This window comes from Larimichthys crocea, chromosome I, assembly GCF_000972845.2.
Source record: "Larimichthys crocea isolate SSNF chromosome I, L_crocea_2.0, whole genome shotgun sequence".
NCBI classification, from domain to species: domain Eukaryota; kingdom Metazoa; phylum Chordata; class Actinopteri; family Sciaenidae; genus Larimichthys; species Larimichthys crocea.
Window position 1 is genome coordinate 36,105,817 of NC_040011.1, and position 22,967 is coordinate 36,128,783.

Here is a 22,967-nt window from a genome sequence, read left to right on the forward strand (position 1 = left end):
CCCTTAGCCACCTGCTATAGGAGGAAACCGAATAAACAGCCCTCCCTGACACACTCACACACAAAAATAGAAAAAACATTTTGCCATATGATTGAAGGGGGGAAAATGCTGCTATTGCTGAAAAACAAAGACACTCTAGGCAGCTCGAGGACTAGAGAGACACATAAACTTCAAAGGATTAGATCATGTTGTTCAACCAGGGAATTTATTATTTCTGTGTTCATAAATCAACTCTCAAATCTCACATCTATCCCTCTCTTGGATAGCATTAACATCCGATATATCCGTCACATGCCAGTCGCTATAAATCTGCTCTGTGTGGGTTGTCTGTAATGTGTGTTCCTGTGAGTAGAGCATTCAGATGGATTAGTTTGAGCATGCCTGTGCTGTGTCTGGATTAAAACATTTCTAGGCCCTTTTCCTGAACTGAACAGGCTTTCTGGCCAGTGGGTGTGGCTAACATAGATGCTGTGGACAAGGTCTGGAAACATAAGCATGTAAATTCACCAGATGACACGCACACTTAACGACAGAGGTTAAATAGGGTTTATTTCTATATCAAACACTACAACAGCAACTTGTGAAACAATATCAGTATTTGTTATTTTCGAAACTGGATTAGACTGGTTCTTATTTAGCTTTCTCTTGGTGCATATGGAGGTTGTGTGGCAGTCTGCCCATCCTGCCCCCTCTGCTTCATCCTCTCCTTGTATCTTGCTGCAAAGGGAGAGAGAAAGAGAGAGAGGAGGTGTCACACTTGATACTGTACATGGAGAGAAGAAGTCAAAGCTGTAATTCTCAGACTGGCACAATGTAATTAAAAAAAAAAAAATTCTTTCTTGTAGGGAGTTAGTTGAGAAGGTCAATACATTTGTCATGTTATGCCAAGAGAGGAAACGCCAAAGATGACCTAGCACCTTTAGAGCACACGTCACATCTCATTTGTTTAATCAGTACAAAAACAAAGGTGTAAAAATCAGAATTTTCTGTTTTACAGGGGTCATGTGCTAAACTATAACTCCCTCACTCACTCATTCACTATATAATAGTCAGTCAATAGTTCCCTCCACTGTGAGTAGGAAATTAAGATTTCAAACTCTGGTTGCTTTGTCTATTGTAGAGGCTGACTGATACTTCTGTCTGTTCTTTGTGGGTATATTACACTTCCTGCTGCTGTAACAAGTGAATTTCCCCGTTGTGGGATAAATAAAGTATAATCTAATCTAATTTTTGCTTCCATAAACTGTAATGCATTGCATTGTGGGATTGTTGGTGGGATTCTCTACATGGTGACAGCTTTTCCTTTGCATTGTTGAATTCTTGAGCGGACAAATACCTCTACACTCTACAGTAAATATGAGAGTGATTTTACACACAGCCTATTTCTTGGCTAGGGGAAGTAATGTCCTGGAATCTCTGCTGGTTGCCTGTCAATCATTTTTACTCTTCACTTTCACGGATTCATCAACTTCAGCTTTCAAAAAAAAAAAAAAAAAAAATCTGCAAAAATTATAATAAATGAGCTTTAGAGGTTCTAGTGGGTGGATTTTATTAGCTTTGGAGAGAGTCAGGCTAGCTGTTTCCCCCCGTTTTCAGTCTTTGTGCTAAGCTAAGCTAACTGACTGTCAGCTAAAACCTTGTATTTTAAAAGTAGACGTGCAGTATTTCATTCATTTGATTCTTCTTGATTCATGTGCTGTCTAATATCACAGACAACTGAGCTCTTACCGCTGTCCCTTTTCAGCTTGTACTTCATAACCACCCCAATAATCACAACCACGACCAAAGCTCCAACACCACAGATCACCAGGAGCACCAGATTATTGTCTAGATGAGGACACAGACAGTGAAGACACATGGGGGTCAGGTGTTTTTTTTTCATTATTCATATCTAAAATATAATTACATGTTTCTGATATTTCATTTTCATTCAGTTTAAGCCCCTGGTAGCTAAAATACACAATCTGCATTACTAAGGCAGAGGTGATCTGTTGTGATACAAGCAGGGAGATGTCTACTCACTTTTAACATCGACAACGTGTGGCGAAGACTCATAATGGCCACATGTGCTATTTACAGAGCAGTGGTACTGGCCATTATGACGTTGGAGCACTTTTTTCAGGAACAGTGTGGATGTATTTTTGCCTTTCAGGATTTCCCCATTCTTCATCCACTCAAACGTCAGGTTCAAATTGGGAAGGTCATGGATACAATTTAGGGTGATGTCATTACCCTCGTTTGGCTCGGATATGCTGCTGTTGACATGAACCTTGAACTCTAATGGGCAGAGTAAATATTAAAGGGGAGAGACGCAACAGTGAGAGAGTTAGGTCATCAGATAGTTGACGCTGTGAGTTTCAGGGCACTGCTACAGAAGGCTATAATTTCAGGTTACCTTTCTTGCAGTTTGTTAGATTACTTGCAGATACTAGAGAGAACAAATGAATAAAGTCAGCATCTTTATTAATAAATATACAACATGCATGACACAGCCCAGGTATTCATAAGATTAATGTTAAGTGAAGAAAAAATATGAGAATATAAATGCAGCCCCATCATACTTCCACACCCCACAGTCAGTGACTGTTTATGTACCACATTAGGCAATTTTCATATATTTAAGTAAACAAATAAAATAATGTACTAACCATTGATGCAGTTTTGACTGTCTGGGCAGACTGGACACTCTGCTGAGAGAAGTGAGGTACATTAGCCTCATTTAATAAATAGAGAGAAAATAGATATATGTATTTTTTTGCTTTTTTCACCTGGCGGTGTTTGTCCCGTGGTGTTACATTTCAGACACAGGACATTAACACAGACAGAGCCAACGCCAGCTGACATAAAGAATAAATAAACAGATAAATTAAAACGTATATTCGTGAAGCTTAACAGGCATATAGTTAATAACATATACATCATATACTTCAAAGTGGCTCCCTACCGATGAGGAGATGGCCGAGCAAAAGATATAGAGACATCTGCCTCATGACCATTCTCTGTTGGAAAAGACTCACATCTTTAAATTGTGACAGCCCGTGTCTTGCTTTAGTTTTAGAATAAGTTCAACAGTATAAAAAAAAACAATCCTCATCAATATGTATCAGAATCTCTCAGAATAAAAGAACATCTGAACATTTTTAAACAAATTAGAAGCAGATAATGTCAGAGCACAGACACATGTAACATCTTTTACAAGTATTAAAGCTTAAAAATATATATATTTTAAGGCTCGAATGTTATTATTATTATTTTTTTAATTTTTTTTACCTGTGGTGATGTTGTTTCCTCACAGGGTTGAATGACGACCTGCTCTGCTTTGCCTAACCTAATGCTGCCTGCATCAGAAAGGCGTGCATAACCTATAAACACTGACTGATACCTATGCAAATTCATTCCTGGAACTTTGTAGGACAGTAATGCTGTTTGTATGTTTTGTAGGTGGAAGTGACAGCAACAACGAGAGGCTGCTCTTACATTTTATGTTGTTTAATTAAATATGGGTTCAAATGATGGGTATTTTACACACACACACACACACACACACACACACACACACACACACACACACACACACACACACACACACACACACTTATGGCCAAGTGACTCAGTATGAACAACTGTAGCTTGGAAATGCATTATTTTCTTTCACTGAACTCATTCAAATTCATCCGAGCAGTGGCCAGTAGAGAGTGCTGTTGATCATTCATCTTTGTATTTTAACACTTATCCTGTTCAGGGTCAAAGGGAGCTTGAACCTATTTAATAAGCACTTGGAAAGAGGCACATTGGACAGAATGGACACTCCTTTTTTTCCCATCAAATGTAAATGTGTTTGGACTATAGAAGGAAAGGTGATCATGCAAACTCCACATAGACATAACCAAAGTGGTTTTTGGATTCAAATTACCTCAGTAATAAGCCAGTGTTGTTTTCCCATCACTTTGAGTTTCCTGTTATCTGAACCTCAACCAAACCTTAGCCTTAACCTAACCTGTCCCCTCACTGTACCTAACCAAAGTTGTGGTATCCTGTTCAAAAGGGAAGCAGACTAGTTAAGACTTTGTTTCTGTGTCAAACTCCTTGCTGTTAATCATGACATATTTGTTTCTGTGTCAAACTCCTTGCTGTTAATCATGACATATATTTAAGCTGTGTTTCAGAGAAATGTCAGTCTGGATTTGTGCTCATCCCAGCACTGCGGCAGCTCTAGTTAAAAGATTAGTGAGAAGAAAACTCCCAATCATCTTTAAGCTTTTTACACTTTAGATTATGTCATACAATCTGTCAGACAGTTGATAAAATATGCTCCAGTCACTGATAACCCTGACATTTCATTTAATGACACCAGCAGGTCAATATTTATACATGTAAATGTTCTCTGCTCCATATTAGCACGTGCCCCTTAAATACTGCAGCATGTTGTTGGAAGTTTAACATGTTACATTAGATAATGCAACTCGTTCACATAATTAGACAGCGAGTTTAGCATGTTACACTTAAATACTGTATCATGTTGACATGATGCAGTAAGTTCAACACCTTTGCAGACTAATAGTTATCATGTTAAAAGCAAAACATGTCTGTTTATATCCTAACGCTCTACACAAAAACGTTTACCAGATAACTACATGAATACTTCTAATAAGTCCATTCGTTTCATTATTATTATTATTAATTTTTTTATGATTAGTATTAGTATTATTATTATTATTATTATTATTTTAATTTATTTTTATTTTTATATTATTTTATTTTATTTTATGTTTTACTGTAATGTCGCCATTAATATGCTGTACTTCTAAGGAGCCATAGCTACCCCACAATAAAGCTTATCCATGCAAAGTAAGTGAGACAGGAGCACGTCAGCTGATTGATAATATTTTACAGGGGACTGTTAATTAAAACGCGCTGCGTCACCTGCGTCCTCAAGCTTGTGCGCATGTCAGGCCTCAGCAGGTAACAGGTAAGAAGACCAAAGCTTCTAGATTTACTCTGACTTGTCAACTTCTAACTCTCTGCTGTTGTCATCTCTCTCCCGTCTCCTTGACTCCCTGAAGATGGTCGCTTTGAGAGGACTTTATCGCAGGTTCTCTCACCTGGCGAAAGTTGCAGCACAGAAGCAATTCAGGAAATATGACAAGCGGTGCCCCACAATCAGTGGCGTCATGGCGGATAAGAAGGTATGGCATGGTGGTGCATGTGTGCATAACACTATTTGTAATCCATCTAAAGACAATGAGTTGCAGAATAGTGATAAACTTTAGAAATTGTTTTTTTTTTTCTCAGGTCCTCTGCAAAGTGTTTTGAAAGAGAAAGCATGTTATTGTTGGACTAGTTTCCATGAAACTGCTGTATGGCAGGCTTACTATCTTTTAAAATAAGTGATAAGTGTTTTCTGCTTTTTAAACCTAAATGTCAGTGACTTCTAAGTAAAAGAGAACTTCACCGTGACTAAAAAAGTGTGACACGTGTCCAAAACTGCAGCAGTGTAGTCACAAAATCGCTATCTCCATAATAGTTGTTCGCTGCGTCTAGTAACTCATACAGTGACTACATCAAAAGCAGAATGACTGTGTTTGTCTTGTCTGTGTTCCCACATCACAGTATTTCTCAAGACGTAGGCTCAGAACAGTTTGATCATAGTAACCATACTTCCTCTTTTGTGGCTTGTTGCTATGGCAAGACTTCCCTTCCAGGCAGGAAGTGACAGGAAGACCCAAGTGATGACTTTCTGTGTGTGTGTGTGTGAAGAGTGTGCATCATGTTTGGGTGGAGCACTTTACTGTGTCCCCAGATAGTGTGTACATCGCATTAAGACTTCAGCTTTTAGTCTGGTGTCTGGGCCACCATGGCGAAGAACAGCAATTCTCTAGGGATTCCTGTTGGCCACATGGTGAGTTGGCAACACTCTTGTTAGGTTTGGGTTTGGTTTTAAAGCCGTCCTTTGAGATCCAGTGGTTTGTTCGTGCTAGTGCACTTGTGCTAAAGCGAGAATATGGTTGTGGGTTGAGTGGCCTTTTTTTTTTTTGTATTTCTGTTATTATTTGGTAAACATTTAAACATTTTGGCCCACTTTCTGTCTGTGTTTTTAACCATGCTCACACTATTGAGTTGACATCCAGCTTAGAGTACCAGGAAAACGGTAGAGCACTTTCTTGTGTTGGCTTGTATCATCTGTCCTAACTCTTCAGCAGTGCCAGAATCTATCAGGCCCTTTGGCTACAGTTAGTAGCTACTGAAAACAGACCAGGCCTGCCTGAGTCAGACACAGAAACCAAGCCATGCCTGTTTGCCAATCTGTCATGTGGAGGCTCAGTTGGCTTTGGTGCTCTCAGTGCGAGACTGTTTCTTTTCTGGAACTGGCTTAGCTCTGCAAAAGGTGTGAAATGGTATATAAAGATGTATTTCTGAGGCAGACCTGGAGGTTTTAATAGTTAAAAAAAAGTTTCTCTGTGTGCTTTTGAGTGTTTGGATATGTCTCTATAATTGGTGCAGCATCAGACTCTTGTTTTGCATCTTTGCATAACTTTTCAGTGTCTTTTTATAGGATTTGCCTCTGCAAATCTCAATCCTTAGATATAGTTCTCTGTTGAGATGTACAAAAACAAAAAGTCTGCAAGCAAAGGAAATGATGAATCATTTGCTTTCATTACAGTTTGTGGCAAACTGTGGATTAAGTGTGCGTTTGCTTCTACTCTGTATTTGAAGGCACTGACATGTCGTGTTTGAGAAGTCGAGCAGAAAAGTTGAAGAGGTGGAGCCACCGTGGAGCTCACACCTGCAGAAACAACCAGCCCTTATCAACCTTATATGGGCACAGTTTATCAGTTGCCAAAAGCTGCTGACAGCAAGAACAAAATTACTTTCCTTTTTGCATGCACCAACATTCACACACATGCAGTATTGCGGATGCAGTCCTTGTGTGTTAAGGAACGATGTTTATGTATTTCTACATAGATGTTCCTTGGTCTTGTGGTTAATGCTCACTTGGCTATATGATTTTAATGTGGATAACGTGCAGCTTATTCCAGGAATGAGGTCAAGACAAGTCGGACCATCTCTGAAAACCTTGATTTCTCTCACGTTTCCACAATCACACTTTACAGTCAAACTCTTTTCAAGCTTTATTTTGATAGACAGCTGAAGAGTGACAAAAATGTGGGGAGAGAGAGATGAGGAATGACATGTGGGAAAGAGCCACAGGTCGGTTTCGAAGCCTGGGCTTCTGCAGGACTGAGCCTTCCATATGGGGCGGCTGCTCTACCAACTGAGCTAAACAACACCCCTGCAAAAAACTCTTGATACATTCAGTTTTAATCTACATGGTCAGTAAAATGTCAGTTACCTCTGGAGTTTCCTTTAATCTTACATTTACTGGCACTGAAAGACTGACTGAAGTTTCTTTTCACAAACTTCACACTCATTATACCTTGTGGTCAGGTTGCTATTCACAGGACTACAAAAGTCACTCATATTTACACCTCTGGGCTATTTTAGAGCTGCATGTCTGTGGACTGTAGGCGGGTGGGGGCACCAGAGTACTCAGGGGAATCCAAGACAGACAAACTCACACAGAAAGACCTTTGGACCAAAAACCTGGCCTCTGTGCCGCCCCTAAATGATATCACTGGATTCTTGAGCAAGAGCTCAAGGATGTGTAAGGATGTGCTTAACACGTAAACGTTAGTCGTCAGCACAAGTTTTGAGTGCAATTCAACGCCATTGTTTATAACTGTGAATTCATGTGAGCTCTGAAAGCTGAATGAGAGCCAGTGTTACCAGTGTCACAACCACTTCCTGTGAAACAGCCTTGACTGATTGCACTACATTGTCACAGAGGAAAAAAACAAAAAGCAAAACACATGCAGCTGCTTTTCATATTTCACTTCCTAAATGTACGCCTGTAAATGTTGGCTCTTGAATATGTTCAGCTTCTGTTTTCATACTACGCAGTACACTGTGCTACGTACACTGTAAAGCTGTTGCTGTACTGAAAATCCTCACTTTTTGTCATAGAGTGCATTTGTTTCCTGGTTTCCCTTGATTGCCACATTTTAGACAATAGGTGTGAATTTAAACACGATTTCTCAGCTGCTACCATAGAAATGATCTCGTAATACGATAATGGTTCAAGACAGCCTCAGAGAGGTGTATTCCCACCTTATTGGATGATTTTTAGTGTTGTTGCCTACTTGTTCTTCACTTCCTCCTCTCTTTCTATTCACAGAGCCAGGCTGTGTCAGATGGAGGTAAGCATGAAGAAACTCACGTTCTACGAACTGAAACATGTCTGTGCACGCCTGAAGAAACTATCTGATTCAATCTCATTCTCTGTCACACTTCTTTGCTAAAAAGCGGGCGTGTTTGTGTCTGTATGTGTTGTAGAGTTGAACATGTCTGCACGGGGCTGTGGAGGCAGCAGCTCCAGTCTTCCAGGGACTCCGGGTGGAGAGGCTGGCCCAGCCAGCAACGTGCTGAGCTGGGCCCTCTCATTCGAGAAGCTGTTGGAGGACCCCTGTGGAGTGTACTACTTTACGGTGAGATACACGGTGTTATGTTGTAATTTTCAACAAATTCAGGAATAGAATGTGAAGTCGCGAGGTGCGCCATATGTTCATACATGTGTATGTGCCTTTGACAGTCCTTTTTGAGGTCAGAGGTGAGTGCGGAGAACATTTTATTCTGGCAGGTGTGTGAGAAGTTCAGGAAGATCCCAGACACAAAATTGGATGAGGTATGATAGAACTTCTTTCCTCTCTACATGGTCAATCATTTTACCTTTTTTATGATTCATGATGCTATTTTTTTTTTTTTTTTATAACTTGGTATGAACTCACTTTGTAGTTTCTTAAAAATACTCTTTGTTATCATTTCCTCGAAACCTATTTTTGTAGTTGAAGACCAACAACATGTTTACAGTAAAGGGAAACTTGGTTGCTATATAGCTATAATTGTGTCTGTGTAGCAGTCTACATTTTTTTTTGTTTAGCCTTTGATATTTATGTTACAATATTTTGATATTTAGTTAACAAGTCTTAATCAACTTTTCACTAAAATATGATTATACTTTCTGTTTTTCAACCATCCTTTTTTTTTTTTTTTAATATGTTTTGCTTCTTTTTATACTCTTCCTTCAAAATAAAAGTGACCATCTGGGTAGCTTTAAAAGCTACATCCAGCTTCTAATCTATTTTGTACTTGTCCAGGAAGAATTTATGTTCATCTAATTAAATTTTATTGGTAAGAAACAGGAACTGCAGACATTGACAGGGTGGTTCACTGTCCACATATCAGCCAAGGTTCTGCATTTGCTCAGCTCACTGGCAAATGAATTGCCTCTTAGTGACTTATTGATTGTATGACTGGCAGTGCAGATGCTTGGGGATGGTTGATTTGATTCTTGGTGCACTTAACAAGGAACGACAGCAAGCAAGTGTATAGATACATGCACACTAAGTGGTTTTGTGTATTTAAAGCTACGCATTCAGCTACTCTGATGAAAAGGAAATAGTTTTCAGTGTGTTGTCAGGGTTTGTATCCATTCTTGTTAAAAACGATGATCAGTCTGACAGAGTTGTTGTGTTCCCAGCTGAAAGCAGAAGCTCGCTCCATCTATAACACCTACCTGTCAGAGAGCGCTCCCTACTCCATCAACATTGATGACACGGCCAAGACCGAGGAGAAGGACCTGGAACAGCCCACACCTGACATGTTCAACAAGGCTCAAACACAGGTCTGTTTTAAGTCCACGCTACCAGTTTAGCTCAATAATTCAGTGACGCATTGTTGCTGCCTTGAGTTAACTGTGTGTACCACTGGTCCCTGTTTTGTGTCAGATATTTAAACTGATGAAGATGGACAGCTACAGGCGCTTTGTGCGCTCTCCCCTCTACCACAGCTGCACCATGGCACCTCAGCCAATCCGCATGGGATCCTGTGAGAACATGGCCAGCAGAAGCCCCTCGTTAAGTGACAAGAAGGTAGAGTGACTGTGAGGAAATTGAATCAGGGGAGTGTGTGAAAACACGTGAGTGATTCTGTTTTTAATTTTGCTGTCATGGCATGTTCGCCATCACTGTCTCTGAAACAGAGCAAGATGTCAGACTTCCACAGCTTGCCAGGTGGCAAGAGCGCCTCAGAGAAACATCATCATAAAAGAGGATCCTGGGGAGGTAGTGCCTGTCAAATGGCTGATCTCGTGCTTTGATTTACATCCTGTGACTGTGTTTTTCAATTTCTTCCTGACTCTCTTCTCCCCATCGGTAACAACAGATGCATCAAACATCCACGGTGTAGTCAAGGCGAGCAGCAGTGTGGAGCTCGGCTCCCTCTACAGGCAGATAGAGGTCAGTGCATTTGTGACCATAGGGTTTGGAACTTGTTTATCGGAAATCAGTGTTAATAATTTGGTGATTACAGAGGCACACATGAACAACAAATTGCATATTTCAGTGTGACAAATGCTATAGTGTGGAGGAAAATCTACCATAAAGTGTTTCTGAAGTATATTTTTCAGTCTTAAGGTGTCCCCTCTCTTTTCTGTTGGTGATGTAGAATGGCAGATCGAGTCCCCGGTCTCCGGAGCAGGGCGGTCGGTTAGGAGTGGAGGGAGGCTATTGCTGTGTGTACCTGCCCGACGGCAGTGCCTCCCTGGCACCGACGCGTAATGGCCAGCCCATCAAAGATATGCTGTCCAGCCTGTGTGAGAAGAGAGGCTTCCCACTGAAAGATGTCATCATCTACCTTCATGGCAAGGACAAGGTAAGCACTTAGCTGCTCTTTCCACAGCACAAGCCACAGCTTTTAAAAAATGACTACTGTAGCACGCTGCAAAGTTGTTTTGCAACAAGCCTTTTGAGAAAGAAGAATACTCTCTTCCTGTTCTAACATCCTCTCTGAAACTCTGCAAAACCTATTTTAAAATATCCCCCAGTTCATGTCGTCCTCTCTGAAAGTCACTTTAATTGCTCTCTCTGATGCACCGTTACTGTTTCTACAGCAGCCCTTATCACTGGACCAGGACTGCTCTGTACTGAGGGATCAACAGGTCTCTCTGGAGCTCAGGGTGACGTTTGCGTGAGTCAGCCTTGTCACTTCCTTCATTTTCTTTCTTTTTTTTTTTTGTCACCCTAGCAGGCTTTTTACACCCACATCCCCACTACAGCATGCCACTTCTCTTAATGTTAGAGGGAAGTCTTTGTTTTAACACTAGATGTAGAAACTGGCTCTCTGCGCAGTAATCATTTTAGTCATCGTTTGCAGGCATCATTTTAGTCATTGTTCGCAGTGAATGCATTATCAAATGATCAAATTTGGATGTCCTACAAAGATATCATTGGGTGGTAGATTTTTTCTGTTACTACAGGTTACTGCATTTGACTGACTTTGTGAGGGAGGTTATTAAAATGCATGTGTCTCTTTCAGGCTGGAGATTGCCTTCACTGGTAAGACAGTGGGGATCATGGTGAAGTCTAGTAAGACGCTGCAGGACGCCCTCTCTGCTGTGCTACAGAAACACCATCTCAAGCAGCAAGAGGCCCTGGTCACCATGGTGAGTGTCTGTATGAATGATTGTGTCCATAATATGCAGTCCGGGCTTTAGTTCCTCAAATATAGTAAATTAAATTAATGAATAATGTAACTTAATACACTAGTTTATCCACACTACTAAATGTTTATCATCAAGTATGGACACCAAATCACATAACTGAGTGTCTGACGTCAGGTGTTTCTAACCTGGGCAACAACTTATTGTAATAATTTAATATTTCTGTGAAGTAAAGTAATCAATTTTTCTCTCCTCCCTGCAGCAGACGTTGCTAGGCAACAGTTTACGTGTCAGGGTGCATGTTAATATTTATATCGAATTAGTAATTTTAATGTGATCACTGAAAACTGAATGTGTTACTCTATTTTGTCACCGGAATAAACAACAAAGATTACACCATCTTAGTTATGCATTAATGTGTGTTTCATGCGCTATGCAAATTTTTTCCTCTTTATGCTTCATCCCCACAAAACTGTGCAGCTGATTATGTGTCTGATTGGAGTTCTTCATGTTTTACTTGTTCACTTTAGGTTGGAAGCAACGAGCCCTTGAACATGAGCAGCACCGTGTTCAGACTGGCCAATAAGACGCTACGGCTTGACAAAGCCAAAGGTTAATATACTTTTTTTAAAAACCCCATTGTTTTGCTTTGTAATGTGGACCAGAAAGATTGATGTTTACATCATTTAGTAATAGCTACACTCTTCTCCCACCCAAAAAAAAAACAAGCTGAAAAGAAAAGAGGATGAAAAGAAACCTACTTTGCCAACGAATAAATGAAATGAGTTCAGTGAAATGAGATAACACAATCGAGCCCTCCATTCACTGATAGTTGTTGATGATGTGGGCGATACATCAGTAATGCTTTGTGTGTACTCTTCTGCTGCCTGAACCTTGGCTGAGGCTTCTTAGTCATTTAATTGTTTCTTAATGGGTCCTAGAAAATGTTTTTACATTTCCTGGCTCTCACTTGCTCTTAACTGGAGGTGAAGATGAAATCATTTTACCGTCTTTCTTAGTGTTTATCTGCATCTCTCAGTCTCTTCATTCTCTTCTGCTGGGCTGAAATGTTGTGAGTCACTTAGCTTTGAGTGTCGTGTGTTCAAGCACCTCACTGCATTTTGGAAGCCAAGACGACCATTCAATACTTGTCAGGAAAATTTTATCTTTGTGGGAAGATGAGTTGTACAGCATCATCACTGACTGCTGTACAGGATGTAGTGCTGTTAGGAAACTGATATCTTGTGTTTTTGTTTGATTTGAGCAGGAAGAGACACTTCCAGAGCCAGTAGTACAACTGCAGCCACACAGGTGAGCCAGTGTTATTATTATGATGTACATCAAACAAACGTCCTGTTGCCTTTTATAAAGACTTACGGTACTGGCCTATATACGCACTGCTTTTTTCACTCAATAATTCAAACATATGATACATGTAGACTATATAGGAAGTGGTTTGTGACTAAGCCTGAGGGCTTTGCACACCACCAGACTATTTTTTTTGAGAAAGCATTCCTGTCTGATGAAACATTTAATCTTTTGTGTGATTCATAGAGTTTGCAGTCTGCAAACAAATCTGTGAAACGTACAGTAATAACACTGGAATCTGTTTTGGTCCCAGGGAGGAGCAGGTGGACCGGAGGCCAAATCCTCACTGCAGGGGGACCGAACCAAGACTCAACCCAAGCCCAGTAAGAACCGCGACATGGATGGTAGGACCCCTCAGCAGTATCTAGTAGGGTTGGGTGATATGGCAGTATATATATACTGTAAGATGATTTGAACACCGTCATCTCCATATAATTTGTAACTCATGAAGATGTTGAACTTACAGATCATTTCATCAATGTGGTGATCACACATTTTGTCAATTTGAGCTTTGAGGTTCAATCTAGACCTCAGCCCAACACAAAGAAAGCAAATTTCTCCCCACAGGTTTCATTTAGAAGCTGTTTGAGAGCTTTCAGTTTGTATCACAGTCTTTCTCAGCAGATGAAAGTACAAAGTGATCATGATCAAAAGTTCCAGAAACGTTACTAAATGAACCTAGAGGTAAGATTGTTTTACAAAATCGTATATATTTATTTATTTATCCATATAGCCCAACCCTAGTATCCGAGCCAGCATGGGTTTGAAGAACACTGTTTAATGACGTAACTGTTATATTTCTACAACTTTATTCACCAGAATAAGTTGAGTCCGTGTTACCTAACTATTCTCCCTACTATAAAATGTGAATACCTTATGCAGATTAAAAAAGAACACTGTGTTGTTTATTCATTTGAAACAAATGTCAGAATTTGCATGATGTTTTGTGTCTGTCAGGGCTTCTGGACATGCTGACGAGGGCTCAGTGCTCCAGGGTCGATGACCAACGAGGTCTTCTGACCAAAGAGCAGCTGCAGGTGCCTCTGTTCCTCCAGCTTTCCTCAGATCAGGGACAGGGTACAGAGCCAGATGTGGCCAGCACAACCAGCTCCTCCAACGCGGACTCCAAAGAGGTCAAAGAAGACAAGGCGTCATTAACTCCAGGTTCAGCTGGAGCGGCGGAGGAAACCCCAGACTCTGCTCAGTCTGAAACCAAAGACATGAGGGAAACAGCAGTTTGAAAGACTTTAGTGTGTGGGGGTGGACACAGACATGATCCAAAACTACAACAAAACATCATGTTACCAATCATGTCTTTTTTGTGTGTGGAAAAAATGGTCAAGCACTTTTTAAAAAATCGTTTACAAATAAGCTCTGAGACAGCAGTGCGCTACCATCTCTGCTACTGATAATTAGGCCTCTTGAGGGCAGTATGTACAGAAGAAAGATCATGGCGAGCATTTATAGTGTCATTTCAAAACACTACACGTTTTAATGAGAAAAAATGTTTGCTATGAATTGTTTAATGTAACCCCAAAAATATTTGAAAACAAGTTTTAGCTCAACATTTCACCCTGGAGCCAGCATGTTTGTTCCCTGATGTTTATTACTGTTGACTTAGCTTTTTTTATTCCTCTCATTGCTTTTCTTTGAACTCTAAGCAAAAACGTGTTTCTTCACAGGACTGTCCATGAGGGGAGGGTTTGAAGTGTATTGCACAATCGTTTTCTTCTTTATTTGAATTAAGATTATTGAATATTTTTTACTAAGATGAGTTTTAAATATTTTAACTTACTAATTTTCATTTTGCGTGCTTACTTGCTCATTTTCAACTGTGTGTTTGCGGTACTTAAAAATGCATTTTGTTTGCTGTGATGGCACTTTGAGAAGCCCCGGTCAGGTCCTGCTACGTCTCAGGGTTCAGATCAGATCATGTATTAGTAATGTGATATTACAGGGAATGAATCAGATGATGTGATCATCAAAAATATCCCACAGGGTGTATTCAAAGAATTAAAGTGTCTGTTGATGTTAACTATGATCCCTTCTGTCTGTATTTGTTGCTGGGGAAAGATGTCAGGTTTTCAGCTCTCAGCCTTTTTTTTTTTGGATGAATCTCTGAGGTCAGTTTCTGGCTTGACAAATGCTACGTGATTTGGTTATAAATGATGTGCAGCCAGACCTCACTGCTAGCGGACTGGCTGTGTGACTCATGCAGTGTACAAGTCTGCTCTGTGTAGGTGTCAATTGTAACTAGCTTTGATTATATTATCATGAGTCTTTGGTGTATCCTGGTAGTGAAACATCCCTCTACAAAATGCCATCATGCAATGACGTCATTTTTGCACAGTGACGCTTGATCATTGCAGCGCTGCGATTGGCTCTTTACAAAGGGCTTTTAGCCAATGACTTTCTTCATCTGTCTAAGAGACTTGTTGCTGGAAGGTGTTTTTCCAGTTGTGGAGCCTGGGATGGGCTCTTGTGGGGTGTGTTTTGATTATTGTATGTGTTATAAAACAATTTAGATGAGTCATAGATGGATACATCCACATGGATGATGTCAGCAGCATGCATCTTTCAGGAAGTAACAGTATGAGGTTTGGGAAGCATCTCATTTGCCCACTTTGCCCTATGTCATCACCTTGTAGATGTGATTATGATGTGAAGTATTTAATCTGAGACAATGAACAAAGCTTTGTCAGTCAGTATTAGACACATCTTGCGGCTGCCAGGCTTGAGACATTAGCATACACCCTCTGATCACACACCTGGCAGTGTGTGTGTGTGTGTGTGTGTGTGTGTGTGTGTGTGTGTGTGTGTGTGCATCCGTGAGTGGTGCGTCGGCGGAGCTATGAATGGGCAGAGAGGGGTGTGCTCTCGCAGACACCATAGCAGCAGTGAGATGAGGAGTGCCATCTACTTCACTGCACGTCTGTACTGAGAGAAGAAAAGAGAAGGAGGTGAGTGTCTGAATTTGCCTCAGGAATTTCCCTAATCTTATATTTTTGGGTGGTTATCGCTGTGCTGCGATCACTTAGTAGATGGATTTACCTGCCTTTTCTCTCTCTGTCACTCCCATCATTCATCCTCTCCTCCTGTCTGTCACTCACTGCATTTGTGTGCTTGGTCAAGTGTCTCGTGCTGTCTCTCATTTATAGGAAAGCTCTTTATTCAGACTGAGAGCTTTTTACCTATCTGTTTTTTTTTTGTTTTTTTTTGTTGCTTTCAGTATTCTGCTCTCGGATAACAAAAAGGTATTGAATATCTTGAAGTGTTTGTTTTCTAAACTCAATCCTCTGCTAATGGGAGCTCTGTATGGTACTCGCTGTGCCTTTTGAGAGTCCTGGAGATGAATACATAAGTGGTGTAAAACAAAACCCATCCATCAGATCAATGCTTGCACATTACTATGCAGTGAAAGATTCTGTTCAGCCGCTTAAGGACTGACTGTGTTTTCAGTGTGGTTAAAAGAAAAATAGTGGATTCACTTATCAGGTGAGATACACATGGTTGAGCTGGGAGCAGCTGTGTTGCTCGACTACTGACTACAAGCAGGCGGCTTTACGGGGGCAGTTGGGGGTGCGTGTGTGTCACACCTGAGCGTAGCAGAATAGACAGCCTATCATCATCAATTACAGGACATAATGTCCTTGCCACTGTGAGCCGTCTTAATGTGCCCTCACTGAGCTGCAGGTGCACTTACTGTCCACATGTTCACCTCGATGCTCTAACCACCTCTGTGTGCATGTGTATGTGCTATAATAGCTCTATAATTATACATATCAGGAGCATGTGATTTTCTGTGATTAGCATGTTCAGCAGCACAGATGCGACCAGGTGGAAATGCCAGACCAGACTTCAGTTTCATCTCCTGAACTTTAATTATAGGGATTAATTGACTCCAAGGTTTAAAAAAAAAAAATATCATCACATTGTTAGATGAATGAAGAAATGGACACCGGTATCAAAAGTCAAAAGTTTTTTCAGCAGGTAGCCATTTGGCAGATGGGCAGACCTTTTTTTTTGGTTAAGTTCAAGAAGACAGCAAGGGTGATGAAGTAGATCCTAGATTGACTGTACTGTTCCCTTTTGATACCTTTTCTGTTCTTGTGAAACTCTTTCACACATACACACACACACACACACACACACACACACACACACACACAGAAATAAAGCTCAAGAAGTCATTCTGTGCTTCTCAGTTGGGGAGTTAATTAGTGTTGACCCAACACTCAATAATCTGAGCTGGGCCTGTCTTTTTTATAGATTCAAATATTCAGAACAGATTTTCTTCTTATGTAATGCAGATGGTCTCCATCAGCATTTTATTATGGACTGTAAAGGCTGAGTACTCGTGTTAAACTTTTCTACCTCAGATTTATCAGCCTCCTCTTGCAGCGTCTTTGTCAAAGTAATGACAGAAAGACTAAAAAAGGTGGAAAAGACTGCGGGGCAAAATATTCTATTTGCCCATCCTTGCAGAAAGAGTTCTTGAGTAGCTTTTAAGTCCCTGTGATGCTTTGTGTATATGCCCATGTCCATGTATTAATGTATGAGCATTTTGTGCATGTACCCGTTTTAGTATGTGTACCACAATGAGGCGCAGTGTTTTTGGATATGTCACCTCGGCTGCTGTTAGCTTGCTCATGTGGATTAATAGTTGGAGAAGTGTTTCTCAGAGCCATGGAGCTTTTCTACCTCGGCCACAAGCGAGATGCGCTTCCACCCGCTTCAGCCTGGCCCTTCATGCCTTTGCCTCGCCTAAAAAGGAGGGATTCCTCATCTAACCAGAGATGGACAGACAGTGACAGAGGAAAACATGGGGGGGAGGCAAGCAGGCAAATCATTCTCATTTAGGTCGTTTCCCTCAGTGAGCTGGTCGTAGAGAGCACTCAGGACTCACTGAATGCCTGCCCTTCCATAAAGGATGAGATTATCCTCATGGGGTTGTAATGCACATTTTAAGTGCATGAAGTACATCCTTCTTGTAGTGCATAATAGGCCTAATGTATGAAAGAAGCATGGCACACCCCACTGGGTCAGTCCCTCTGGTACAGATGATACAGTTGGCCAGCAGGTAGGCCTTGTTGAATATCACATACATACCAGTCCAAGTGGGACTTTCTAATTGAGTTCCCTGCAGCATCGAATGTGGCGCTACCATGACTGCTGACGTGAGGCGCCACAGTGGGTGAGCACGCTCCTGCCAATCAGCAACCATTGGTTCTTCATGAGCCCTGGGCTGAATGCTTCCTGTCGAGCAACAGGCTGAACTGACTGGTAGACAATTCGCTGTCACTTCAGTCAGAGAACGCTCTCTACATTTTAGTTTATCTTGTGTACATTCTTGCTTCACTAGGCCAGACCTCGAGAGACATTTTTCCTCAATCAACTCCTAACTATGAATGATGGATTTCTATATGAGTACACAATTTATTTTCTGACAATGTTACAACAGCTTTGGAAGATTTCCACTTTTTTCCCCACTGGTTTGAAGTAGGCAGGGTTCAGTAAGAAAAAGGTGATGTCAAAATTTCTGCGCACCAATCCGGGTTAAGCAACATTTCAATCGAAATTTGACAGTTGATGGGTTATTTGGTCACTGTCAGTCAAACTGGATTCACACCCACACAGTCATCATGAGGCAGATTGAACTTTAAGTTAAACTCTCATTTAGTGATGAGCTTCAAAAACAATAAGTAAGTCGATCTTGTGTTGAGAATTTTTTCTTGCCAAACTGTTTTCAGTGTCGAAAATGAATCTTCAAAATTTGCCCTCAATTTTCTCTAAGTCCTTATTTACAGTACACATTACTGCTTTTTTATTATGAGTACCATCAGTACCCGACATCGGCAAAACTCTCCCGTATCTTACCGTGCCATCTGAATCTCCTGTGTCTTGTTTTAAGTGCCTTGCAGAACAGGAAACCTGTAAACCACCCCTTCACTCTGAGATGCCAGGAAGCATTTTGATCTGATCTATCTGGTCATATGTCAGACAGAAGAAGACATTGACAGGCAACACTGAGATATTTTCGGAGAATAAAAATCTCCTGCAAAATCAGACCCAGAGGTGCCACCAGGGTTCCAGACATCAGCTGTGCATCTGGCTGTGTCTGCTGGCTGGTCTTCTGGCCTTTCAGTTGCACCAGAAATATATATATTTTTTTGTCCTGCATGGCTCCAATTGGGCATGAAGGTGTTGATCTCTCTCGTCTTCCCTTTTAATTCACCTATAAAGTTATTTATTAATCTTCAGTTTCCAAAGATTTTTAACCTGTTTCTGCTGGCTCTAACACCTTAAACCTGGCAGACTGTCGAGTATCTCTGCAGTTAGGACCCAAACAAGTCTTTATTTTCAAAAATGCTGTTACAAAAACCAAGCAAAGCTATTTTAATACCTCTTTTCTGTGAGGATTTGGCCAGTAGGATGAAAAAAGTCAAATCACCTTGTAGTGAGATGTGTGCATACAAATAAATACGACAATCAGTCAAACTCCATGGTAAGTCTGCAGAGAAAAATCACCCAGCAAAATATTCAGATCACAGAGGTGGCAGCGATGGTGCTTTGGTCCCTGAGTCAAGGTCGCCATCTAGTGAAAAGAGGCCATAACTGCAGATTTGTAAAATTTCCTGCATGTAATTGTTGTTGTTGTTGTTGTTGTTGTTGTTGTTGTTGTAACATGGTTGTAACATTTCTCTTCTTCTCCCGTGTCTTTAGAGTTGTATTCCAAATCATCATATCCTAAACTTGTATCAGCACTAAACTTCTCCTGAGAAAAATCTAGTCAAGTCGACCATGGAGCAGAAGGGGAATGAGGTGTGTGGAAGTCTGATACAATGATATATCATGCCACATATCTTTATATATATATTTAACAATGGAGCCATTCAGGCCTTCTGGTGTCTAATTTGATCCTCCCTCTCTCTATTTGTCTTTAGTGTCCCACCACCACCTCTCCTCAGAAGCACATGAAGAACAGGTCCAAATCCACAGAGGAGATGCAACAGACGAAGAAGGTGAGCAGCTGTCTGACATTAATAACTTTCATCTTCGTGCATACATGCTTACATACTCATCAGGTCTAATGTGACTAATGTTTACCTTACAGGCCTTTTCCTCACAAAAATCACTCCCAGGCAGACCAGAGCTGGAGAATGTGAAGGTGAGTTCCTGTATATGAATACAAAGGAAAATAAAATGTGCACTTGAATGTGGAATGAAGCATATTTTCAAGTATACAATCTTCTTCTTTTTCTCTGTCTCTCTTCAGGAGTGTCCTGATGGCTCTGATACTCCCACGTCCTCCACAGAGGAATTAAAGTGATAAATGGAAGGACCAATAAGACGTTAGAGTTACTGTCAAATTCGAAAAAATCATCCTAAAAACAACATGCATTAAAATGTACATATTTACCCACAGAAACAAAATATTGAGCGATAATAGAAATTAGATTAGGAAACTAGAAATGCTAGAAATTAATTTAAGATTTGTTGAAGGAAACTGTCTTAAAAAAAAAAGTTACACAAACTCACACACACTGAAACAATAGCATGTAAACAAAAGGACACCCGTGGTGATTCTGTTTCATTGTACTGTGAGTGTCGTACACGTACCAAGCTGAATGTGCACTGACAATAAAGTGATGCTGTTGAGTGAATCTCAGTGATGATGTTTGTGTATCAACACAATCAGGAAAGAATGCAGATGCTTTAGAGGTTTGACTTTGAATCATAAGAATAAAAACATCGGTGGTTGAAGGGCAAAGAAGCATCGACTGCAATAACAGAAGAGAGATGAAGCGAGCAAGGAGTTTCTTCATCCTTCAACTAAGATGATCATTGGTTAAAAACAACAAATCCCAGTTTAAGCATAATAACTGAGAGGTTAATTTGTCATTATATTGACACCAACAGCCCCTATAGAGATGAAATTAGAGTAAAATGAAATACAACTTTATGAATTTATTGCCCACCAGAGTGAAAAATCTTTAGTTCACCAAAACATAAAGAAACAACACAAAGATATATAACATATAAAACAAATACATTAACAGGACATAAAGCATTTATCAATTTTTTTTAACAAGACATGAATCATAAATGAACTTACAGTGGAGGTTGGAATAAAAAAGAAAGAGATATTAGATATTTCTAGTTTTTCCAAGGTCAGAGTGTCAAATGGAGGATGAAAAGGTTGCTCATGGATTTATCTTCTATACATATTACTCACTCAGCTTCATCTGGGTTTTCCAATTACTGCATTAGATAGAAAAAGAAAACTCACTGACTCACATGAAGGTGCTCAATTGTCTAATGGTTTCATTCAAGTTGGCTGTCAAAAACCACAGGACCTGTTATCAAATCCTTCTTGGCACAAATAATATGTCCAAATTAGGGCTGCAACTAACCGATATTTTCAATATAAAATGATCTTTCAGTTATTTGAACTGATTAATCCTCTGATCTCAGAGTGCCAGCGTTCAAAAGTCATGCCTTAACATAGTTTGTCAACCAACAGCCCAAAACCACAGAAATATTCAACTTACTATCATAGATGACACATTTTTATTCCTAGTTAAAACAGTTGCTAATATTTTTTCTGTGGATTGAATACTCCAAACTGCTACTTTTGCAGCATGCCTGGAGAGAAGACCCGCTGTCTTGCCTGCATTAATGTCCGTGCATCACTAAAGATAATTAACTGACATGACATGACATTTATGTGATTCTGTGAGAACTGACCAAAAACATCCGTCATCACAGAGAGCTTACTCAAAACATCATATGGTGTGCCTGAGTGTACAACCCGAGTGTAAGGTTGACGGGATAACACAGCCTGCTGAGGAGGGCCAACAGCACGTACAGCTCATTGACTAGCAGGTGTTTTGAGCTGCAGAATGACCTGGTGGCTTCTGTTTGGTTTATCCCCGAGCTGTGACTTGGACATCTGGAGAGCGGATTAACAGCATCATGGAGATTTTTTTATTATTTTTTTTAACTCAAAAAGCTCTGGAGCCGTGCCAGAGATTTGGCCTTGTACGTAAAAGTGATTACATGTGTGTGCCCATATGTGTTTCTCTTCTCTGCTGCTTAAAGCCTCACCAAATCTCATGGATTTCTCTCTTTGCCATCACATACAACAGAAACAGCAGCAGCAGCCAGCTGCCTGCACAACAACAGAGCTAATATCTCTCTGTGCCTGTCTCCAAGCTCTCATAACAGTTTGGAAAGTAGCAACTTACTTTAGGGGGTTATTATGTTCTGCTCCTCTGAGTTCATGGACGAGGTCAGCAGGTTTAGCAGATTTGGTTGAGAGCACTGCTGATATGACAGAACTGTAGCTGGGCTAATTATTAACAATTATCCTGTTACACATGCGGATCATCATGGCCCTCTCTCATGGCGAGGAGGACATTGACTGTGGGTATTGGGGTGTGTAAATAAATGTGTGTACGTGCGTGTTCACAATCTCAGAAAATCTCCCTGATACTCCAATTCCAATGAGAACATGTTTGATCTTGAGTTCTGGCAAAGTAAGTACCTGAGCATTCTGCGCAAGTCAGCCAGATTACTCTGTACGTGTTTGAAATACTTCCACTGACTTATCTCATGGAGGAAATGATCATTTAATACCCCGACTTTAATCTTTTCCAGGCTGTCAGGATGTGATGAAAACAGCTACGTGAGAATACGGGGAGACTTTATATTTTTCTTTTCAACATTTACCACTAGGTGTCAGATTTCTCCTGCTCTTACACGTCAGACTGGGAGAACCTCAAACAACAATGATCATTAATCACATCAAACAAACTTCATCTTGGAATTTTTATCTGGCCCCAAAATCTGGTGAAAAATAGCTGGTTGAGCAAGCATCATTCATCACCTAATACACAATGTGCTTTCACAACTTATGGTTCATTAAGCTGAGACTTTGTGTTATTGATTAACAGCGAGGTCTCTGATGATGGGGCAAGTTAATCGACAAAAAGATGAGGTGGTCCTCCTGACACCTCCAGACCTGGTAGCTTATTTAAAGATG

General features: G+C 40.5%; 2 protein-coding genes across 7 annotated transcripts; one reads left to right on the forward strand and one right to left on the reverse strand.

The window, feature by feature from the left end:
- Window positions 1-580: 580 nt before the first annotated feature.
- On the reverse strand, window positions 581-5,011 carry LOC104927065 (uncharacterized). The gene is made up of 8 exons (XM_027283893.1): window positions 4,924-5,011; window positions 2,945-2,999; window positions 2,769-2,837; window positions 2,649-2,687; window positions 2,396-2,428; window positions 2,023-2,277; window positions 1,729-1,827; window positions 581-717 (listed from the first exon to the last, which is right to left on the reverse strand). The coding sequence occupies exons 1-8, from the start codon at window positions 4,945-4,947 to the stop codon at window positions 635-637; spliced, it is 657 nt and encodes a 218-aa protein (XP_027139694.1). The 5' UTR covers window positions 4,948-5,011; the 3' UTR covers window positions 581-634.
- On the forward strand, window positions 4,880-14,957 carry rgs14b (regulator of G protein signaling 14b). Of its 6 annotated transcripts, XM_019253780.2 has the most exons (17): window positions 4,880-4,969; window positions 5,064-5,186; window positions 8,234-8,255; window positions 8,392-8,543; window positions 8,648-8,740; window positions 9,596-9,739; window positions 9,843-9,986; window positions 10,097-10,178; window positions 10,279-10,352; window positions 10,561-10,767; window positions 11,006-11,082; window positions 11,431-11,557; window positions 12,085-12,166; window positions 12,822-12,865; window positions 13,176-13,266; window positions 13,547-13,606; window positions 13,880-14,021. In XM_019253780.2, the coding sequence occupies exons 2-16, from the start codon at window positions 5,064-5,066 to the stop codon at window positions 13,561-13,563; spliced, it is 1,479 nt and encodes a 492-aa protein (XP_019109325.1). In that variant the 5' UTR covers window positions 4,880-4,969; the 3' UTR covers window positions 13,564-13,606; window positions 13,880-14,021. The 6 variants fall into 6 exon arrangements, with proteins under 6 accessions (XP_019109325.1, XP_010739364.3, XP_019109324.2 ...); XM_010741062.3 differs by lacking the exon at window positions 13,547-13,606 and having other exon boundaries at window positions 13,176-13,245; window positions 13,880-14,957; XM_019253779.2 differs by lacking the exon at window positions 13,547-13,606 and having other exon boundaries at window positions 11,009-11,082; window positions 13,880-14,957.
- The last annotated feature ends 8,010 nt before the right edge of the window (window positions 14,958-22,967 follow it).

Coding starts and splice junctions, on each gene's coding strand:
- LOC104927065 (XM_027283893.1), bottom strand. CDS start 4,947: ATGCGCACAAGCTTGAGGACGCAG. Junction 2,688..2,768: donor CACGGGACAAACACCGCCAG/GTGAAAAAAGCA, acceptor TTCTCTCAGCAG/AGTGTCCAGTCTGCCCAGAC. Junction 1,828..2,022: donor ACACGTTGTCGATGTTAAAA/GTGAGTAGACAT, acceptor GTCCTCATCTAG/ACAATAATCTGGTGCTCCTG.
- rgs14b (XM_027283881.1), top strand. CDS start 5,064: ATGGTCGCTTTGAGAGGACTTTATCGCAGGTTCTCTCACCTGGCGAAA. Junction 12,167..12,821: donor ACGGCTTGACAAAGCCAAAG/GTTAATATACTT, acceptor TGATTTGAGCAG/GAAGAGACACTTCCAGAGCC. Junction 12,866..13,175: donor GTACAACTGCAGCCACACAG/GTGAGCCAGTGT, acceptor TTTTGGTCCCAG/GGAGGAGCAGGTGGACCGGA.